The sequence below is a fragment of the Alosa pseudoharengus genome, unplaced genomic scaffold, assembly GCF_046254945.1.
Source record: "Alosa pseudoharengus isolate Yale_2024_CS ecotype anadromous, Long Island Sound unplaced genomic scaffold, YU_APseudo_1.1 YU_APseudo_1.1_scf_1, whole genome shotgun sequence".
NCBI lineage: Eukaryota > Metazoa > Chordata > Actinopteri > Clupeiformes > Clupeidae > Alosa > Alosa pseudoharengus.
Genome location: NW_027468564.1, coordinates 6,824,449 through 6,840,004, shown reverse-complemented (window position 1 = coordinate 6,840,004; position 15,556 = coordinate 6,824,449). Strand labels below are relative to the sequence as shown.

The 15,556-nt window shown below is 41.1% G+C and overlaps 1 protein-coding gene across 2 annotated transcripts in view; it reads right to left on the bottom strand.

The window, feature by feature from the left end:
• LOC143135392 (NACHT, LRR and PYD domains-containing protein 12-like) overlaps positions 1 to 15,556 on the bottom strand; it is a 270,809-nt gene that overhangs the window by 2,457 nt on the left and 252,796 nt on the right. For both annotated transcript variants that reach the window (XM_076296080.1, XM_076296074.1), the window contains 3 exons: positions 12,320 to 12,490; positions 1,978 to 2,148; positions 1,219 to 1,392 (listed from right to left, as the gene is read on the bottom strand). In XM_076296080.1, coding sequence (XP_076152195.1) covers positions 1,219 to 1,392; positions 1,978 to 2,148; positions 12,320 to 12,490 — 516 coding nt within the window. The remainder of the gene's footprint in view (positions 1 to 1,218; positions 1,393 to 1,977; positions 2,149 to 12,319; positions 12,491 to 15,556) is intronic.

The following is a 15,556-nucleotide window of genomic DNA, read 5'->3' as shown; positions in this document are numbered from 1 at the left end:
AAAAAGCCCCAGCACTGTCTATCCTGTACTTAGATAGAGTTAGTGAGCAACCTGAGTACTATCTCTGAATAACAAATGCACTTTCCAACAGTGAAACTCCATTATTTAATGCATGATCAGGGACCACCAGCAACACAAGCAAGTCTTTCTGTTAATCTTGCAGCATAGAATCTGAAAGGCGTTCAGATTCGGTAAACAGTTATGAATGTTTATGGTCAATATGCTTTCTCGGAACAGTTACAAACAAACAGAAAACAGTTTCCTTAACATTTGGTATGCCTGCGAATTTGAATTCACCTCTAAATATTTGCACTATTGCATGCTGCATCAAAGAAATAAATATACTTCAGTGTAAAGCAGCTAATATAATACACATTTGAAAATAGGCCGGTACGCTAGGTATGAAGAAATAACTATGGTCTCCAAAATAGAGACAATCAGCACGGTTCCATGCAGCAAATAAACGGTTTCAAATCAGTTTATTGGGAATAAACCGAATATGTGTGTGTCTTGTAAACACCTTATTCTGATTGAAATAAACCGAAAAAGGCTATATTCAGTTTATTGATAAACCACAGCATATGCCTGTTTTAAACGGAATATTGGGTCATGAAAACACTTTGAACGGAATATGCTCCCAGAAGGAAGAGTGTTGTAGGCCTGCGCATGCTCAATTCCCACAGAATTAGGATAAAATGAACCAATTGTCTCTCAGGCACTTCCCTAATCATGGCAAAACAACGCACACACTTTTGGAAAGACGAGGAGACAAACTCGTGTGTTGTATGTCTTGCAATCATGCACGTCATGGAGTTCATCGATGGGAGAAAATGTCGTAATAGCGACGTTTTTAAAACGTTTTGTTAAAAACTTGATGAGGATGGCTATCGATGTACGCTTGAACAAGTGAAATATAGGTGGAAGACCCTGAAGACTTTGTATTATGCAGCCAAAAGAGGGAATTCCACCAGTGGAGATTTACGTCAGGACGTTGGGAGCCTATTAGGCTGCGTCACTGACTTACTTGGAATAATGTCGATTGCTATGTAAACAGCAATATGCTCAAAATGTGACATTCTACTTGCTTGTAAACAGGTTAAAAGGAATATTGACATAAACGGAATTTGGGCAATAGACTGATTCAAAACGGTTTATTCCTGGCATGAAAACGTGCTGAATGTTTAAATGTGCAACAATGGGGGTTCTTTCTGAACATACTTCAGTATCTCCAGTTTACAGACAGGATCCTCCAGTCTAGCAGATAACAGCTTCAGTCCAGATTCTCCAGGATAATTGTAGCTGAGATCAAGCAGTTTTAAATGGGAGGGGTTTGAAGACAGAGCTGAAGCAAGAAAACCACAACCCTTCTCTGAGATGAGACAATCAGAGAGCCTGAGAGAGAGAGAGAGAGAGAGAGAGAGAGAGAGAGAGAGACTCTAGTAAATTGAATATGATGACTGTGATGCAAAGTGTGGAGGAGATATCTATTGAATTAGTACACATTTGTTTTTACAGTTGTCAAAATTTAACTGAAAAAACTTCCTATCAGCACTATATCTATTCAGCACCTAAATGGCATTGTTGGCCAGTGGACTTTAAGAATAGGCATTATTATTAATAGTTCTAAAAATGATAGAAAATATCAATAGACTACAGAACTGCTCCAGTGCTCTAAATAAATGTTCAGGCACCATGTAAAACACACTGTACTTGGCCTCTGGCCTCGTGCCTGATTGCAAATAACAGCCATGGTGATATATGCTACCGATGCCACTCTCACTCGTGCCATATTACTTTATTGTAACATAATGTGTCACGGACTAGACCAATCCAGAAACAGATTTTTAAACTCTAAGCATAAGCAATAAGGTTCAGCATGTTCAATGCTAGTTTTTGGTGCTGACCAATTGATGTTATATTGTCATGTTTTTTCTCCCTAATCAGGAAATCTAAGATGATAATAAAATGTATACCCACCTTAATGTGTGTATTTTGCAGTTAAAACTGGACAGTCCTTTTGAGAGAAGCTGAACTCCATAATCCCCCAGATCATTGTCACTCAAGTCCAGCTGTAGTAGGGAGTTTGGTGATTGTAGAACTGAAGCAACAATCTCACAGGATTTATCTGTGAGTTTACAGTCAGCAAATCTGCAACAACATTTGACAGAATTATGACAGAACTCAACATATCACTATGCAAGGTTACTTTGAATAAAATAGACTAAATGTAGTGAAATGCTCAGAAAATGGTACCAGTGTAAACAGTTGATGCTGCATTTAGATTTGCTGATTATTGATTGATTCATGATTCATTTGTTGCCTGTAGTGAGGACTAGAGTCCTTCTGCAGTAACAGGACACATACTGTAGCCTAATTGTAAACAACACTAGAATTACATTAGAAGCACATTTACTCCTGGGTTTCCCGCTTTTCGTTGATTATGGTATCTGCCAATCAAATGTACTGTTGTTCTAGTGTATGGAGACACTACAGTAGGAAATGTATTTTGTTATTCAAAAGTTTTTTGAATAAAGTTTTTTGCTTAAGTCTGTAAATCAAATGTTCTGTTCTGTGTGGATGTGTGGAAAATCCAGACCCTGGTAATCTAGAAAGATTAAGGGTCACGAACAATGTAATGGCCCAACTCCAGGGGCGGCAACAAGCATGCATTTAAAAATCTCACTGCACGCAATTGGATAACACTAGGCCATGTTTACTCTGAATGATTTCGGACTTTGACGCAATCGGATAACACTACGACCAATGTGTACTGTCCTCCAACTTTGCAGCACTGTCTTCATCAGTTGAGCTGGTTCCCCGGAATGCAAGGGGAACAGCGCAGCGCAGTGCAATTGAGCCCATCAGGTCAGGTCACTCATCCATCCCATCCATGCACGCACGCACAGACACGCACACACACACACACTTTGCTGTGACAAAAGTTCATCAATGTATCAGTTCAGTCCATGGAGACCGACAGACTTTACGATAACGTTAGTGATGGCCGTTCAAACGAGTGTCTTTCAAGAAAAATACTCCTTGTTAACTAGTCTACGTGTTAGGTTTAGTCTACGTTGACTGTTCCACTAGGTCGCTAAAAGAATGTGTAAAACAAACCGTAGGCTACAGTACCTTTCAGGCGACACACAAACACAACACACCTCTTAGCAGGACCAGCAGCGGAGACTGGTCACTGGTGGGCAGGGAACACGCGAGGCGACCGTTGCCCTGAGAATCGCTGTTGAGTTGGGAAGGTTGGCTGCGCGTGCGATGAGCTTCCAGGCTAACGGTTTCCACTCGAGGCTTTTCCAACCTCCACCAAGTTGTAACGTTAACGTTAACTTAATCTCACTATGGCAGACACTCCCTCTTCTCTACTTTCCCGATCGACAGTAAACAGCTCCCAAGACGTTTGTACCGGAATGTGTTAATACTCTCTTGCTGATCTAGTTAGCACTAGCACTTACCGCTTTAGTCACCAAATGACTAGCTGCTAACGTTAACGTCTTCCTTCAAACTGCCACATCCAGCTACTACGGCTAACCTCCGCAATGTCTTCTCAACAGACTCATACTGAAAATAATACGTGACTATCGACCTCAGTGACTGTACGACCTAACTTTACTACAGTAGACTGAACTGTTATGACAGCTTGTAGCCTTTTTAGTAACTTTTTCATCCCACTGTCAAAACCGTGTAGCTTCATGTCTTCTCTGTTTCCAACTGTCCCGGTTGCTAGGCAGCGACTGCGAGTGCGACGTCACCCAAACCCCACGGGTTTCCGTTTACCAACAAAACTAGATGCGTGCGCAGCCATGGGGCAGAAGACGCTTGGTGGCCGTCCACAACGTTATAAACTTAATAGTCGGCTGCTGTAGGCTACAATCAGATTTTTTTGTATACCCCTGTTGTCTCAATGATAATAACATCTAATTTCAGACTATATTTCAGAGTTTGCCGTTCATTTGCATTATTAATATAACATCGTATTTTGTCATTTTTGGCGAAGACATGCATTCCGTTAGGGATATTGAACATATTGAACAATCTAACCATCGTGATTTCGAATTGGTGCAGTTTTCAGCACAAAAACTCATTTTATTCTTTTCATGGAGAGCACTGTTGCGCACGCATGTTTTTGTAGAAATCCATACATAAATAATATTTATCCCAGGGGTTCCCAAACTTTTCAACCCGCGACCCCTAAAATAACCAGACTGGCGACCCCCACTATCCCTGGATGTGACTCAAATAAAATAAAATGTGCGCACCTGCCATACGCACACGGGCTTAACGACAACACAAAATAACAGAGCAGCCTGTTATGATTTTACATATAGAACTTTACTATATGATAAAAGCAGAATACCTTAGTCAAAAAATAATATCCATGAGTGCACATTATTGCTGTCATGTGCAAACTTAACTTTGAAACATTACTTTAATTTCCATTTTAAAGCAACACCAAAGCACTTTTCCTGTCGCACGCACGCTTGTTTATCCAGCACTGGCTTTGGAAATAACGATGTCTACAGACAAGGTAGAGTAGCCTACGTTGCATGATTTTATGAAAGTATAATGTATTGCGACATCAGAAGCAAGTCAAATTTGTAGTTTCTTATGTCTCATTCCATCGAACTACAGATCCGCTACCCGATCTGGCAAACTTGCATAGTGCGGTTATAGCCGATAGAGGGTCGCGAAGAGAATGCAGAAGTGCCGTTCACCCTGTTACGAGTCGATGATTTTGGAAACAATATTTTAATGTACAAAAAATCTTTGGTGTTGCTTTAACAGAATAATATCTCAGTCAGGGTAATATCCACAAACTGTTGTAAACACATTGTTGCTGCGCAAATTTACATTTTGGCATGCTACGTTTCAGCGTTAATCTCATCTAATGAGATGGATGCGCGCTATGCGCGGAACACAGCAAGTCCATTCTTGGTTTAATTGTGGAGACGGCCACACGGAGATCATCCTTCACATTTAGACGCGATCTGTATTTGTTTTTAATATATGTCAGTGCAAAGAACGGCGTCAGTACGTCCATCGCGGCCTTGGATAGCTGTGGATATTCCCTCTCGACTGAAATCCAGAACTCAGCAAGCGTGTTGGAATTAAAATCTGTCTTTAAAGTGCGGTCACAAGACAGCTCAACCAGTGCGTCCTCCATGCCGGCTGACAGATGACTTGCGGTGGTTACAGTGAATGGTGATCTTATCCAGTCATAACCAGTCATAATTTTTCAGAATTTTATTTTTTCCAAATGTATTTGATTTATGGAAATCATTTCGCGACCCACCCCTGTCCCGCGACCCCCACTTTGGGAACCCCTGATTTATCCCATTACATAAAACATAAATCAACTAAGTTACATAACACATGCACAGGCTATGATATGCTAAAAGTCTGCTAAGAAGCAGAGGGCATAGCCTCAGAGACTGATCTGCAGCACTTGTCAGCATAGCCTATAAAACTATGGCAGGCTGCACTGCATCCTGGGTTCAAATGCCTAAATAGCCTATTCTAAACTAACATGATGCACATTCCATTTCTGTGAATGAACATAATTTTTCTTTTCATGCACATCATGTGCATCGAGAAGTTCTCTGTTCATTGTTGCAGTGAGATTCCATTGTATAGAGCCCGCCGAAAAAAATCATCACACCTTGAAAGGGCTTCAATGAATTTATATTAACAGGGACACCATGTCACCATGCTGATTATATTGCTAATTATAACAACAGTGTGCAGGGACTGATATTGTACGCCTATCTTGCCAGTGGCAGGGGGGTTGCTGTCATCACCCCACATTTCATGAAGTGTTGTGAAGTTAGGGATTAGGGATTTCAATTAGTACCCACCAGGGCCGGAGTGGGGCCACTTTTCAGCCCGGGAGTTTCACGCCCAAGACCGGCCCACTTTTTTAGTGGTGGTGGAAATTAGATAAATAAAGCAACATTTCAGCTCTTATCCTGTAGTTTTTTATTAGTAGACTACCAATATTCCACTATTCCACAAGGGTAGGTTGATAAGGTTGATAACAAAAACAGGAAGGAAGAAATAAAGCATTTGAAATGTATCCCACAATTCCACTAAGAGGCATATTGAACTATTGTTTACATGTTTTTTTTTTTTGCATGGGTCAGCTATCATGTTGTTGTTTGGTGATTTGCTCCTTTACTACACCCACTTCTGAGCAAACAAGGCATATAGGTTAATCATGTAGCTACTGCTGTCATATACAGTTCTTTCTCATATAAAATAACTTTAATTCATATAGTTAACACTATTATCCTTCCTACTTGTCCCTGTAGTCATAGCTAATTTCGGGCTGATCATTTTCAGCGGGGGACTGGCTGATCTGCTGCTCAGAGGCTACTTTTGTTTTTAGGCCTAGACTACTGCATACAGATCCAGCTTGAGTTTTGTAATCAATATTTGCATACTATTTGCAAAGTCTATGAATGGATGATACAAAAAGGCTAATATTTTAATTAATTTAATATGTTGCTTGTGAATAGGTTGCCAATGCTACAACGTCCATAGCCCATTATCCCAATAATTACGCTGCTATAATCATGGCTATCTCTCTTTACCAGTTGCCACTTATGTTTGTCTTCTTCAAAAAAAATCTGGAAGCTTGGCACATTTGGCAGCATTTTCCTCCAATACTTTTCATATTTTTTACTTGGCCCTTTTCAGTCCCTCAAGGCCTCTTTCTACCATCCATCCTCCCTGACGTTTATCACTACGGTAGGGCCGGCCCGGCTGACATCTAAACTTTTTAGAAAAGACGGGCTATATGGACCCAACCAAAACTCTTGGGAGGGGAGAACAACCAATGCAGAGGCTGCGGTGTTAGGCATAGAATGCGAACGTGTGTAGTGTGACGCCCCAGCTGGTCAGTGCTGGGTCTTGTCGCGCTTCCTGCTCTTTGTCTGTGTTGGCTCTGCTGCTGTTCTTTGTGTGGCCTACAGGGGGAGCTCTGCAGAATGGCGTGGGCTAATTGCGCCAGCGATTAGGGCAGGATATAAGTGGGTCCAGGGAGCCTGCTTCGATCTCTCTCGCTCTCTCGCTCTCTCTCCGCTTCCGCTGACTGCCGTTCCAGAGTTGCGGGGTGCTGTCGTTGCGGCCGGGCGGGCTGTGCCCTGTTCGTTTCTTTTGGTTTCGCACTTCACCTCACTATACTGACATACACTACAGTCTTGCTTTACTCTTCATTCACTGACTTTTGTACATAGTTCATTTTTTTAATAAATATCTTCTTAATTTTGAGCAGCGTGTGGTCTCCCCTTTTATGTTATGTTTGCCTTGAGCCGGGCAGGCACAACAGTAGCAAACTTTAAGAGAAGATAGATTAACGTGGCAAATGTCAATATTTTTCCTTCGACCGTCCCAAAAGTGAAGCGGCCCACCGGAAATTCTCCCGATTACCCACTCCGGGCCTGGTACCCACTGTAAAATATCAAATTAGTCCTTTCAGTATACTAAGTCCTTCCTTAGTATTTTCAGTGTAATTTTACTACTAAGGTCTTTGATCATTGTAAGGGCCCTCTATTATGCTAGGCTATATCGTTTTCAAGACAATAGGCTACCCATATCTGGGAAAATATGATGATCATGCATGCATTTATATTATGTCAGCCTTTATGTCAAGTGAAAATACTTTGTGTCTCATGATTGTTGCATTCATGTCACCTGAAGCATGCTGGTAGAAATATCTATTCAAAAGCACAGTTGATCTGTGCATGCCATGATCAACTTTTGATTCTTTGATATGGAAGGCAGGTTCTTTATTTTGGGCTGCTATTAGGCTACATTAGAATTTCAGCCCAAAGTTGGATACCATGTAGAAAGTTGCTGCAATTTCAAAACTCGGGAACGAGAACGGCTACTGTACAATATAATGCTTTATATTGTCGTGTTCGATAAGGTCTACTGTTTATCCTGATAGCCTATATGATTTACCATGCATTGAGTTTGTGAGATATACCACCGACAGTAATGGGTGGAGATGGACGAAGCGCTGTGTGCTGTGAATCTAAATATGATGAAATGTCATGTATGCCCAACGTTAATTTTCGTGTGAACCATTTTTCACAGCACCTAGCCGCTAATATCATTGGAATGCTACGGTTCCGCTCTTTAGTTTGACATCTTGATTTATGTGAGATAAGTACTCCGTGAGCTATTCAGCAGAGAATAATGGATGTGAATTTGGACGCATATATTATTACTATATATTTTTAGGGGGCTTTTGATCATCTTAGGGTGGCTTCAGCCCCCCCAAAATAGGTCTAACCAGAGCCATACAGATAGAGAGTTGCGACATCTCCACTGACGCTAATGTTCCATTTTTTTTTCAACAATGGCGGCTAATGGAAGGCTCAAATAGTTCCCAGAAGTTAACAATTAATAATAGCAGCAGTGCAGTTACAGCAGCATTGACTGTTTGTAGCCAACATTTCAGACTCAGATTTACATTATTGGCTCATCCAAATAATAACAGTGATAACAGTAATAGTAGTAAAGTAATAGTATTAATAACCTAATTATAATAACTATTTATGTATCGACTATGACAGCTTTTCTGCTGCTCAGTTTTTATCAGTTCCTTATCAAATAAATGAAGAGGCTGAAGCCCAATAAATTTGCCACACATAATAACCTAATACAAGATAAACCTTGCCTATCCCATTTCAATTCAATTAGGCAGCACTAGGCTACACCACGAACAAGCTGTCATTACGTTTTTGGGTTTGTAGCCTACAACTTTTATGACGTGACGTGTCTTGGGCATTTAGCTCATCTTCATGTAGTCAACATAGTTGTAACGTTATGCGCAATGCTCATCTAGGCTATGGAAGTGGTTTAATTTTAAAAAGGGCAGCAAAAGTGGGATAAAGTGCAACTGCTAACCCCAAAACAGCTCCTCCATAACTGTGGATTTAATCGTTTGATACGTGGGTAACTTTCTACGGAGCCCCCCTGGGGACAGGGTGGGCAATATTTTTAGACCGCACTTTTTGCGTTCCCACGCAATACTTTTGCGTTCCCTCGCAATAGTTTTTGCGTTCCCACGCAATACTTTTGCGTTCCCTCGCAATAGTTTTTGCGTTCCCACGCAATACTTTTGCGTTCCCTTGCAATAGTTTTGGTGTTAAGAAAACCTTTTTCTTCCTCTGGTTTGTTGGGGGCTTTGTACGCAGATCCCATTCACGTAAGAGGCGCGCTATCATAGGCTTGGCTAGGCTACTGGTCCAGGCTGGCCCCGGATAAAGCGCACGGCATCTTCTAGGCTATTTGAGTTTCTTAAAGCTGAGCTGTGCTACATTTAAATTGTTCAATACATGATTTCATAGCAGGCCAAATATAAAATAAATTTTATATATAGCCTAGATATCTGTTTTTATTAGATGATCAGATGATTTAAAGTTATTTGTAATATGTCATGTTTCATGTTTTTGCAATGTTTCATACAGTGATGCAGGTCTACTGCAGTGAATAGGCTAAATACAACTTTGATCATTTTTATAGCCTACTACTGTATAGTTAACTTTGGCCTTGGTGCCCTGACATGTGGCCTTTGTGCCCCCCACCAAATATGCCCAACTGAAGGCCAAGTGGCCTTGTCCCCAGAATGGTGAAATTCCAAGCCTGTGAGGCATATAGCCCTAGGCTTCACGTGGATTGGGAGACAGACTGCCCAAAGCCACAGTGCGTGGTCTGCAGTGAGATGCTATCTAACCATTCTAATGTGGTTCTCCACACTGTTTGTTTTTTTAGCATGAGAGCTCATAGACCAGTTGCACATTTTGATTTTGTTATCATGTAGGGCGGCTAATTAAACACGATGCCTGGAATGCGTCAATAGAATGTGTTACTTTTTTATGTGTTGGATGGTGGGGGTACGCGAGCCGAGTCAGGATGTAGAAGGTGGTCCGCGGGGGAAAAAGTTTGGGAACCGCTAGTGCATCATATCTCCGCCGAAACAGACCGTTTTTCTTTAAAATACGCTTCAGAGTCTTCAAGCACATAACCACATTGTGTCTCACCGCCAAAGCCTCCAGCATATTTTTGTATGTGAGCCCCATGTTAAAGTAAAACTTAATCAAGTTGAGGTTATCCATGATGTGCGAACCAACGGACCTGTGTGTCTCCTACGCCTGACTGGGAATACAGAGCCCTGCAATAGCCCACTCCAAACTATTGCGAGGGAACGCAAAAGTATTGCGAGGGAACGCAAAAACTATTGTGAGGGAACGCAAAAGTATTGCGTGGGAACGCAAAAGTATTGCGAGGGAACGCAAAAAGTATTGCGTGGGAACGCAAAAGTGCGGTCTAAAAATATTGCCCACCCTGTCCCCAGGGGGGCTCCGTAACTTTCAGTGGACTAAACACATAAAAGGTAAGATTTTATCACAAAGCTAACTGGTTTGTTAAATATGGCAAAGCGTATTTAAAGCCAACTTTGTACTTGCAGCAGTGAAGCTGAGTTTGTTGTTAACATTGTTGGTAACGTAAACGTTTCTTCAGTTAGGAGTAGGGCTGTTTTTTTTTTAATTATTATTTTGCATTCATTTTCATTGGCAAAAGCTAGCCTAATATGCATGAGAACCTAGATTTGAGGGAGCTGCAGCTGTTAGCATCAGCACGGTCATAGTAACACAGCAGGGCACACTAGCCCAGTGATGAAGGATCGTGTAAAATCCCCATCCCCAGAAAGTTTCAAACCAAGCTTGCGCTCATATGATGCATGATCACTGATCAAATTGCTATTTTCTGACACGATGCACAACCATTCCCAGGTGCTCACCTGTCTGAATAAGCTCTTTAGCCTAGCATCTTAATGCTGTTCACAGCACGGTGAATGACAAACGATGACTAAATGCTGTTCATGTTTATGAGTTCATAGCCTGGTTATTTATCGAAGGACTTACATGTCACGTTTTATATTTTATAATGATCACTCGCATTACCATGGGGTTAGTGTGTAGGTAATGCCATGGTTAACTTAACATGCCCACCATTACACTGGAGTTAAAAAACTTTTTTTTTATTCTCCCGCGACGATAGGCTCATTAGCTCAGCTCAGTATCCAACAAGGCTACCAGAGAAAAGGCTGGGGAGAAAACTCAAAACAAGTTAATGTTAGACTAGCTGTGTTATAGTTTCTAGTTGCAAAATCAAAATTTCACTGGAGCTCCATGCCCTTTTGTAGGCTACAGTCTCAAAAAAACTGTTTACAGCTTTTCGAGTTACGTACAAGGTCATTTTTTTTTTATAACGATAACGTTAATTTAGATACACTTGGGTGGGTGCAAAGCGTTCTCTAAAGAATCTCCCGTCTTGGTTTTGTACAGCAATGAGGCCTAATATTAAGTGACACATACGTAAAAGGGAGAAAAAAAGGTCACTTTCCGATATTTAGCAGGCTACGATATAAGGTCTGGAATTTAATTTAATATTGTTGTAATAGTAGGATAACAAGACAGTTTACACAATAAATACACTGTGTTATAAATACTGTATATCAATGCATTTATTGACTGTCAATTACCCAAAATCGTGTCTCTGTCGATCATTGAACAGTAGCCTATTTAATGCATTCTAATCTATTGTCAATCACTTCCGGGAACTTTTTGAAGTTTACATGAACCACGTGACCTTAACGAATTTTGAACACCCATTGTCGCAACTCTCTTTCTATAAGGCTCTGGGTCTAACGACGTCCTTGTGTGAAATGATGGTTAGGTGGTGGGGAAAGCTGTCTGTGGTGGAGTTCTCACTCTTGAAAACCTGGGAAAGTCTGATGTAACATAAATTCTTTGTGACTTTGGCATATAGGCCTAATGAGACATATCTCATATACAATATCATACAATACAATATCATACATTGTGTCAGCCTTTTCTGCTTGTCATTCTACTTATGACATCGCTGACATCGGAACCCTATAAAAAGCCATTATTTAATTGGTCAGGAACTCTATTGCATACGAAATTTCACATCAAACGAGACAGTTTCAAATTATTATTTTTTTTATTATTGCATTTTTTTTTTTTTTTCATTTTAATTTCGTCCTCAGTGAGGTACAGACTAATTAGAATAACTGTGTTTATTAACCTGCTTATTTTTGTGTGAATTTCATCCGAAAAATTGGATTTGGTGTGGACAGGCCTTAAGACACATAAAACACCAACCAAACCATAATGTGCCACACTAGTCCTAATAGATAGATAGATACTTTATTGATCCCCAGGGGAAATTCAAGATAATAATAATCCTTTACAAAGACATATCTAACACCAACCTTAATGTCTGCAGTTTGAAGTTAGGGCTAGACAGTCCCTTAGAGAGAAGCTGAACTCCAGAATCCCCCAGGTCATTGTGACTTAGGTCCAGCTCTGTCAGGGAGTTTGGTGACTGTAGAACAGCAGCCACAATTCCACAGGACTTCTCTGAGAGTTTGCATTCAGCAAGTCTGCATAACAACACAAATAAAGACAAAATATTGCAGAGATGTATAAATGTAAGGGATACAATGTGCCCCGATAAATCAACACAATCAAGTGATCACATACATTCACAGTAAACATATGTATAACACATACACACACAGTAGACATATGTATGCATGCATGCACATGCACGCACACAGGCACACCCACAAGGACATGCACGCGCACACACACACACAAACATGTACATGCACACAATTCAAGAATTTCTCAGAATTATGAACAGGCAAGATGGGGGTGGGGTTGTATAAAATGTATTTTACATGTGAAATCTATGAACTAATCATGTTTTTGGTACTTGTTGTCTAGCAGATACCAGAATTGAGTGTGCATAATGCAATTCAGTGAAACGGTTAGAATCATATAATAATAATAATAATAATAATAATAATAATAAGTTTATTTTATATAGCACCTTTCTCAAACCCAAGGTCGCTTTACATAGTAGGAAGGCAGGGAAACACAATAACAAACAAACAAACAATACAACAGAGACAAAGGCAGGGAAACACAATAACAAACAAACAAAACAATACAACAAAGACAAGTTATCTGTATGGAACTATGTGTTGGGTGTGGAGGAGAAGTGATCATTAAACAGAAAGGTCTTGAGATGTGCTCTGAAGAAAGGAAGAGAAGGACAGGCACGAAGGGGTATATATATGCCTTTCACCTTTTGTTTTTAGCCAGCAGCCAGACCAGCAGATACCCTGACTTTGCTGAATTACTGAAGCTAAGCAGGCTTAGTACTTGGATAAGAAACCTCCTTGCAAGAGTAGGTTCCTGCTGGAAGTGGTGTTGGTGGCTGGCCAGTAGGTGGCACTCTTCCCTGTGGCCAAAAGCCACCAAACAAATATCAATCCCAATGTCCTATTGCAGTGACAGGGACACTGTACTGCAGGAGACGTTTTCCTTTGCATGAATGTTAAATTGAGGTCCTGACTCACCATGGTTGTTAAAGATCGCATGGCACTTATCGCAAAGAGTAGGTGGCTCCCTGATTTGCTTTATTTATCTACACATACATAAAGACACACACACACACATACACACAGACACACACACACACACACACAAACATAAAAACACACATACACAAAGACACATAAACACACACACACACACACACACACACGCACACACACGCACACACACATACAGTACATGGACACACACGACACACACTACACGCACACAAACACATAAACACACACACACACACACACACACACGCACACACACAAAACACATATACACAAAAACAACCACACACTCTGCACACACTCAATTACAAACACACAAAAAAGGAACAAAGTAGGAAATGAACACAATTTGACAAGCGTGACTTATTTTTGTGGAAAAAATGTGCTGGACTGGGTGGCGGTCATATTTTGAGCGGTACATCTAGTTATTACATTGTGTGATCAATATGCCAGAATAAATACACTGGTACACATAGCATACACTGGTATTTGTACCAGACGGGGTATTAATAGAACAACACATTGCTGTGTGCACCGGGGTACGAATAGCATTGATATTTGTACCAGACGGGGTACTAATAGGACACGTTGCTGTGTGCACCGGGGTATGAATATAATTCACTTCTAATTGCACCAGGGTACGAATAGCATACTAGGGTACGAATAGCATACACTGCTAATTGTACCAGGGGTGCAAATAGCCTTACCCTTATAATATTTACTTTCCTCACAAACCGTTCACCACAGCAATTAGCAGCTAACATCGTTTAAAAGCTGAAAAAAAGCTCTTTCATGTGATGTGATACTTCTGATGTCTGTGTGATGAGCATACCTGTCAACACTCCTGTTTTTCCCGGGTTTCTCCCGTATTTCAAGGTCATCTCCCAGCACCCTCCCGTTTTGTTATTTCTCCCGGAAAACTCCCGTAATGGCCATCAAACTTCATTTTAAAATCATTGATGCATTCAGGTTGCCAGATTGTGTATGAAATACACCCTACACATACACGATCACTTAGTTTCAATTTCAACCGTTTTGTCATAGGCTAAAACCTGGCAACCCAAAACCCAAATAAGGAAGCGGATGGCAACTGCGCAGCCTGAGTCTCGTCGTAAGCAAGCGGGCTAGATGAATGGCCTACTCCAGAACTAGCTGTTGTGAAATTGTTGGGAATTTAATTGATTAACACATCACATAAACTGTTATTGAGTGTTGTTGATAGACTGAACTTGTTCCCTCGGAACCAAATCTGACAGCAAGCAGCTTTGGAGTTTTGGAAGTAGGCTGCAGGCAGGCAGCTGGTGGATACATAACTGGCATGCGTAAGGTAAAAGCAATGACCGAAATGCAGTGTTGAAACACGTGTATGAAACGTATTAAATATGCAAACACAGATCCGGTATAAACACTGACCCCCGTTATCTCCAGTGGTGACTGTTTAACTTACACAGATGCGCACACACAAGAATGAGCGCTCACACCACTACCCCCTAATGCTATATCTTTATTTGATAACAATAAATTAAGAAATGTTTCCTATTCTGGGAAATGTTTTCTTTTTCTTTCGGCCGCGGTTCAATGATACCGTTTAATTGTGCCGGAAATTATCCGCGGACCAGCCTCGTCGAGGAGGCCCTAACCCTGCAGATCATAGACAGAGAACGCATAGACCTACTGTAGCCTATGCTTTGGGTAAAGAACTCTTGGAGCGGCCGCACCCCCCGCAACTCAACTTCCAATGTCACTGATTCCGACAGATACGCCCGACACTTCTGCTTTTTATCTGGTGGTGGTGGAGTTGACCGGACATCTGAGGCTTCAGACGTTACCAATTTATCATCATCCATCACATCTGGCCTCTGAAAAAACTTTTAAGGCTAGTCTGCCTGGGCCTGGCCATGTTTGAACCGCCTCACTCATTGGTTCGTTGTTTAACATGGACGTTTTAAGCCGCGTGCGCTTCCTATTTGAAATGCAGCATAGGCTATGCGTGTTGTTTAAGGTAAGGTCACTTGGCAGTTAGCCTATCTGAACATGCAATAGTAT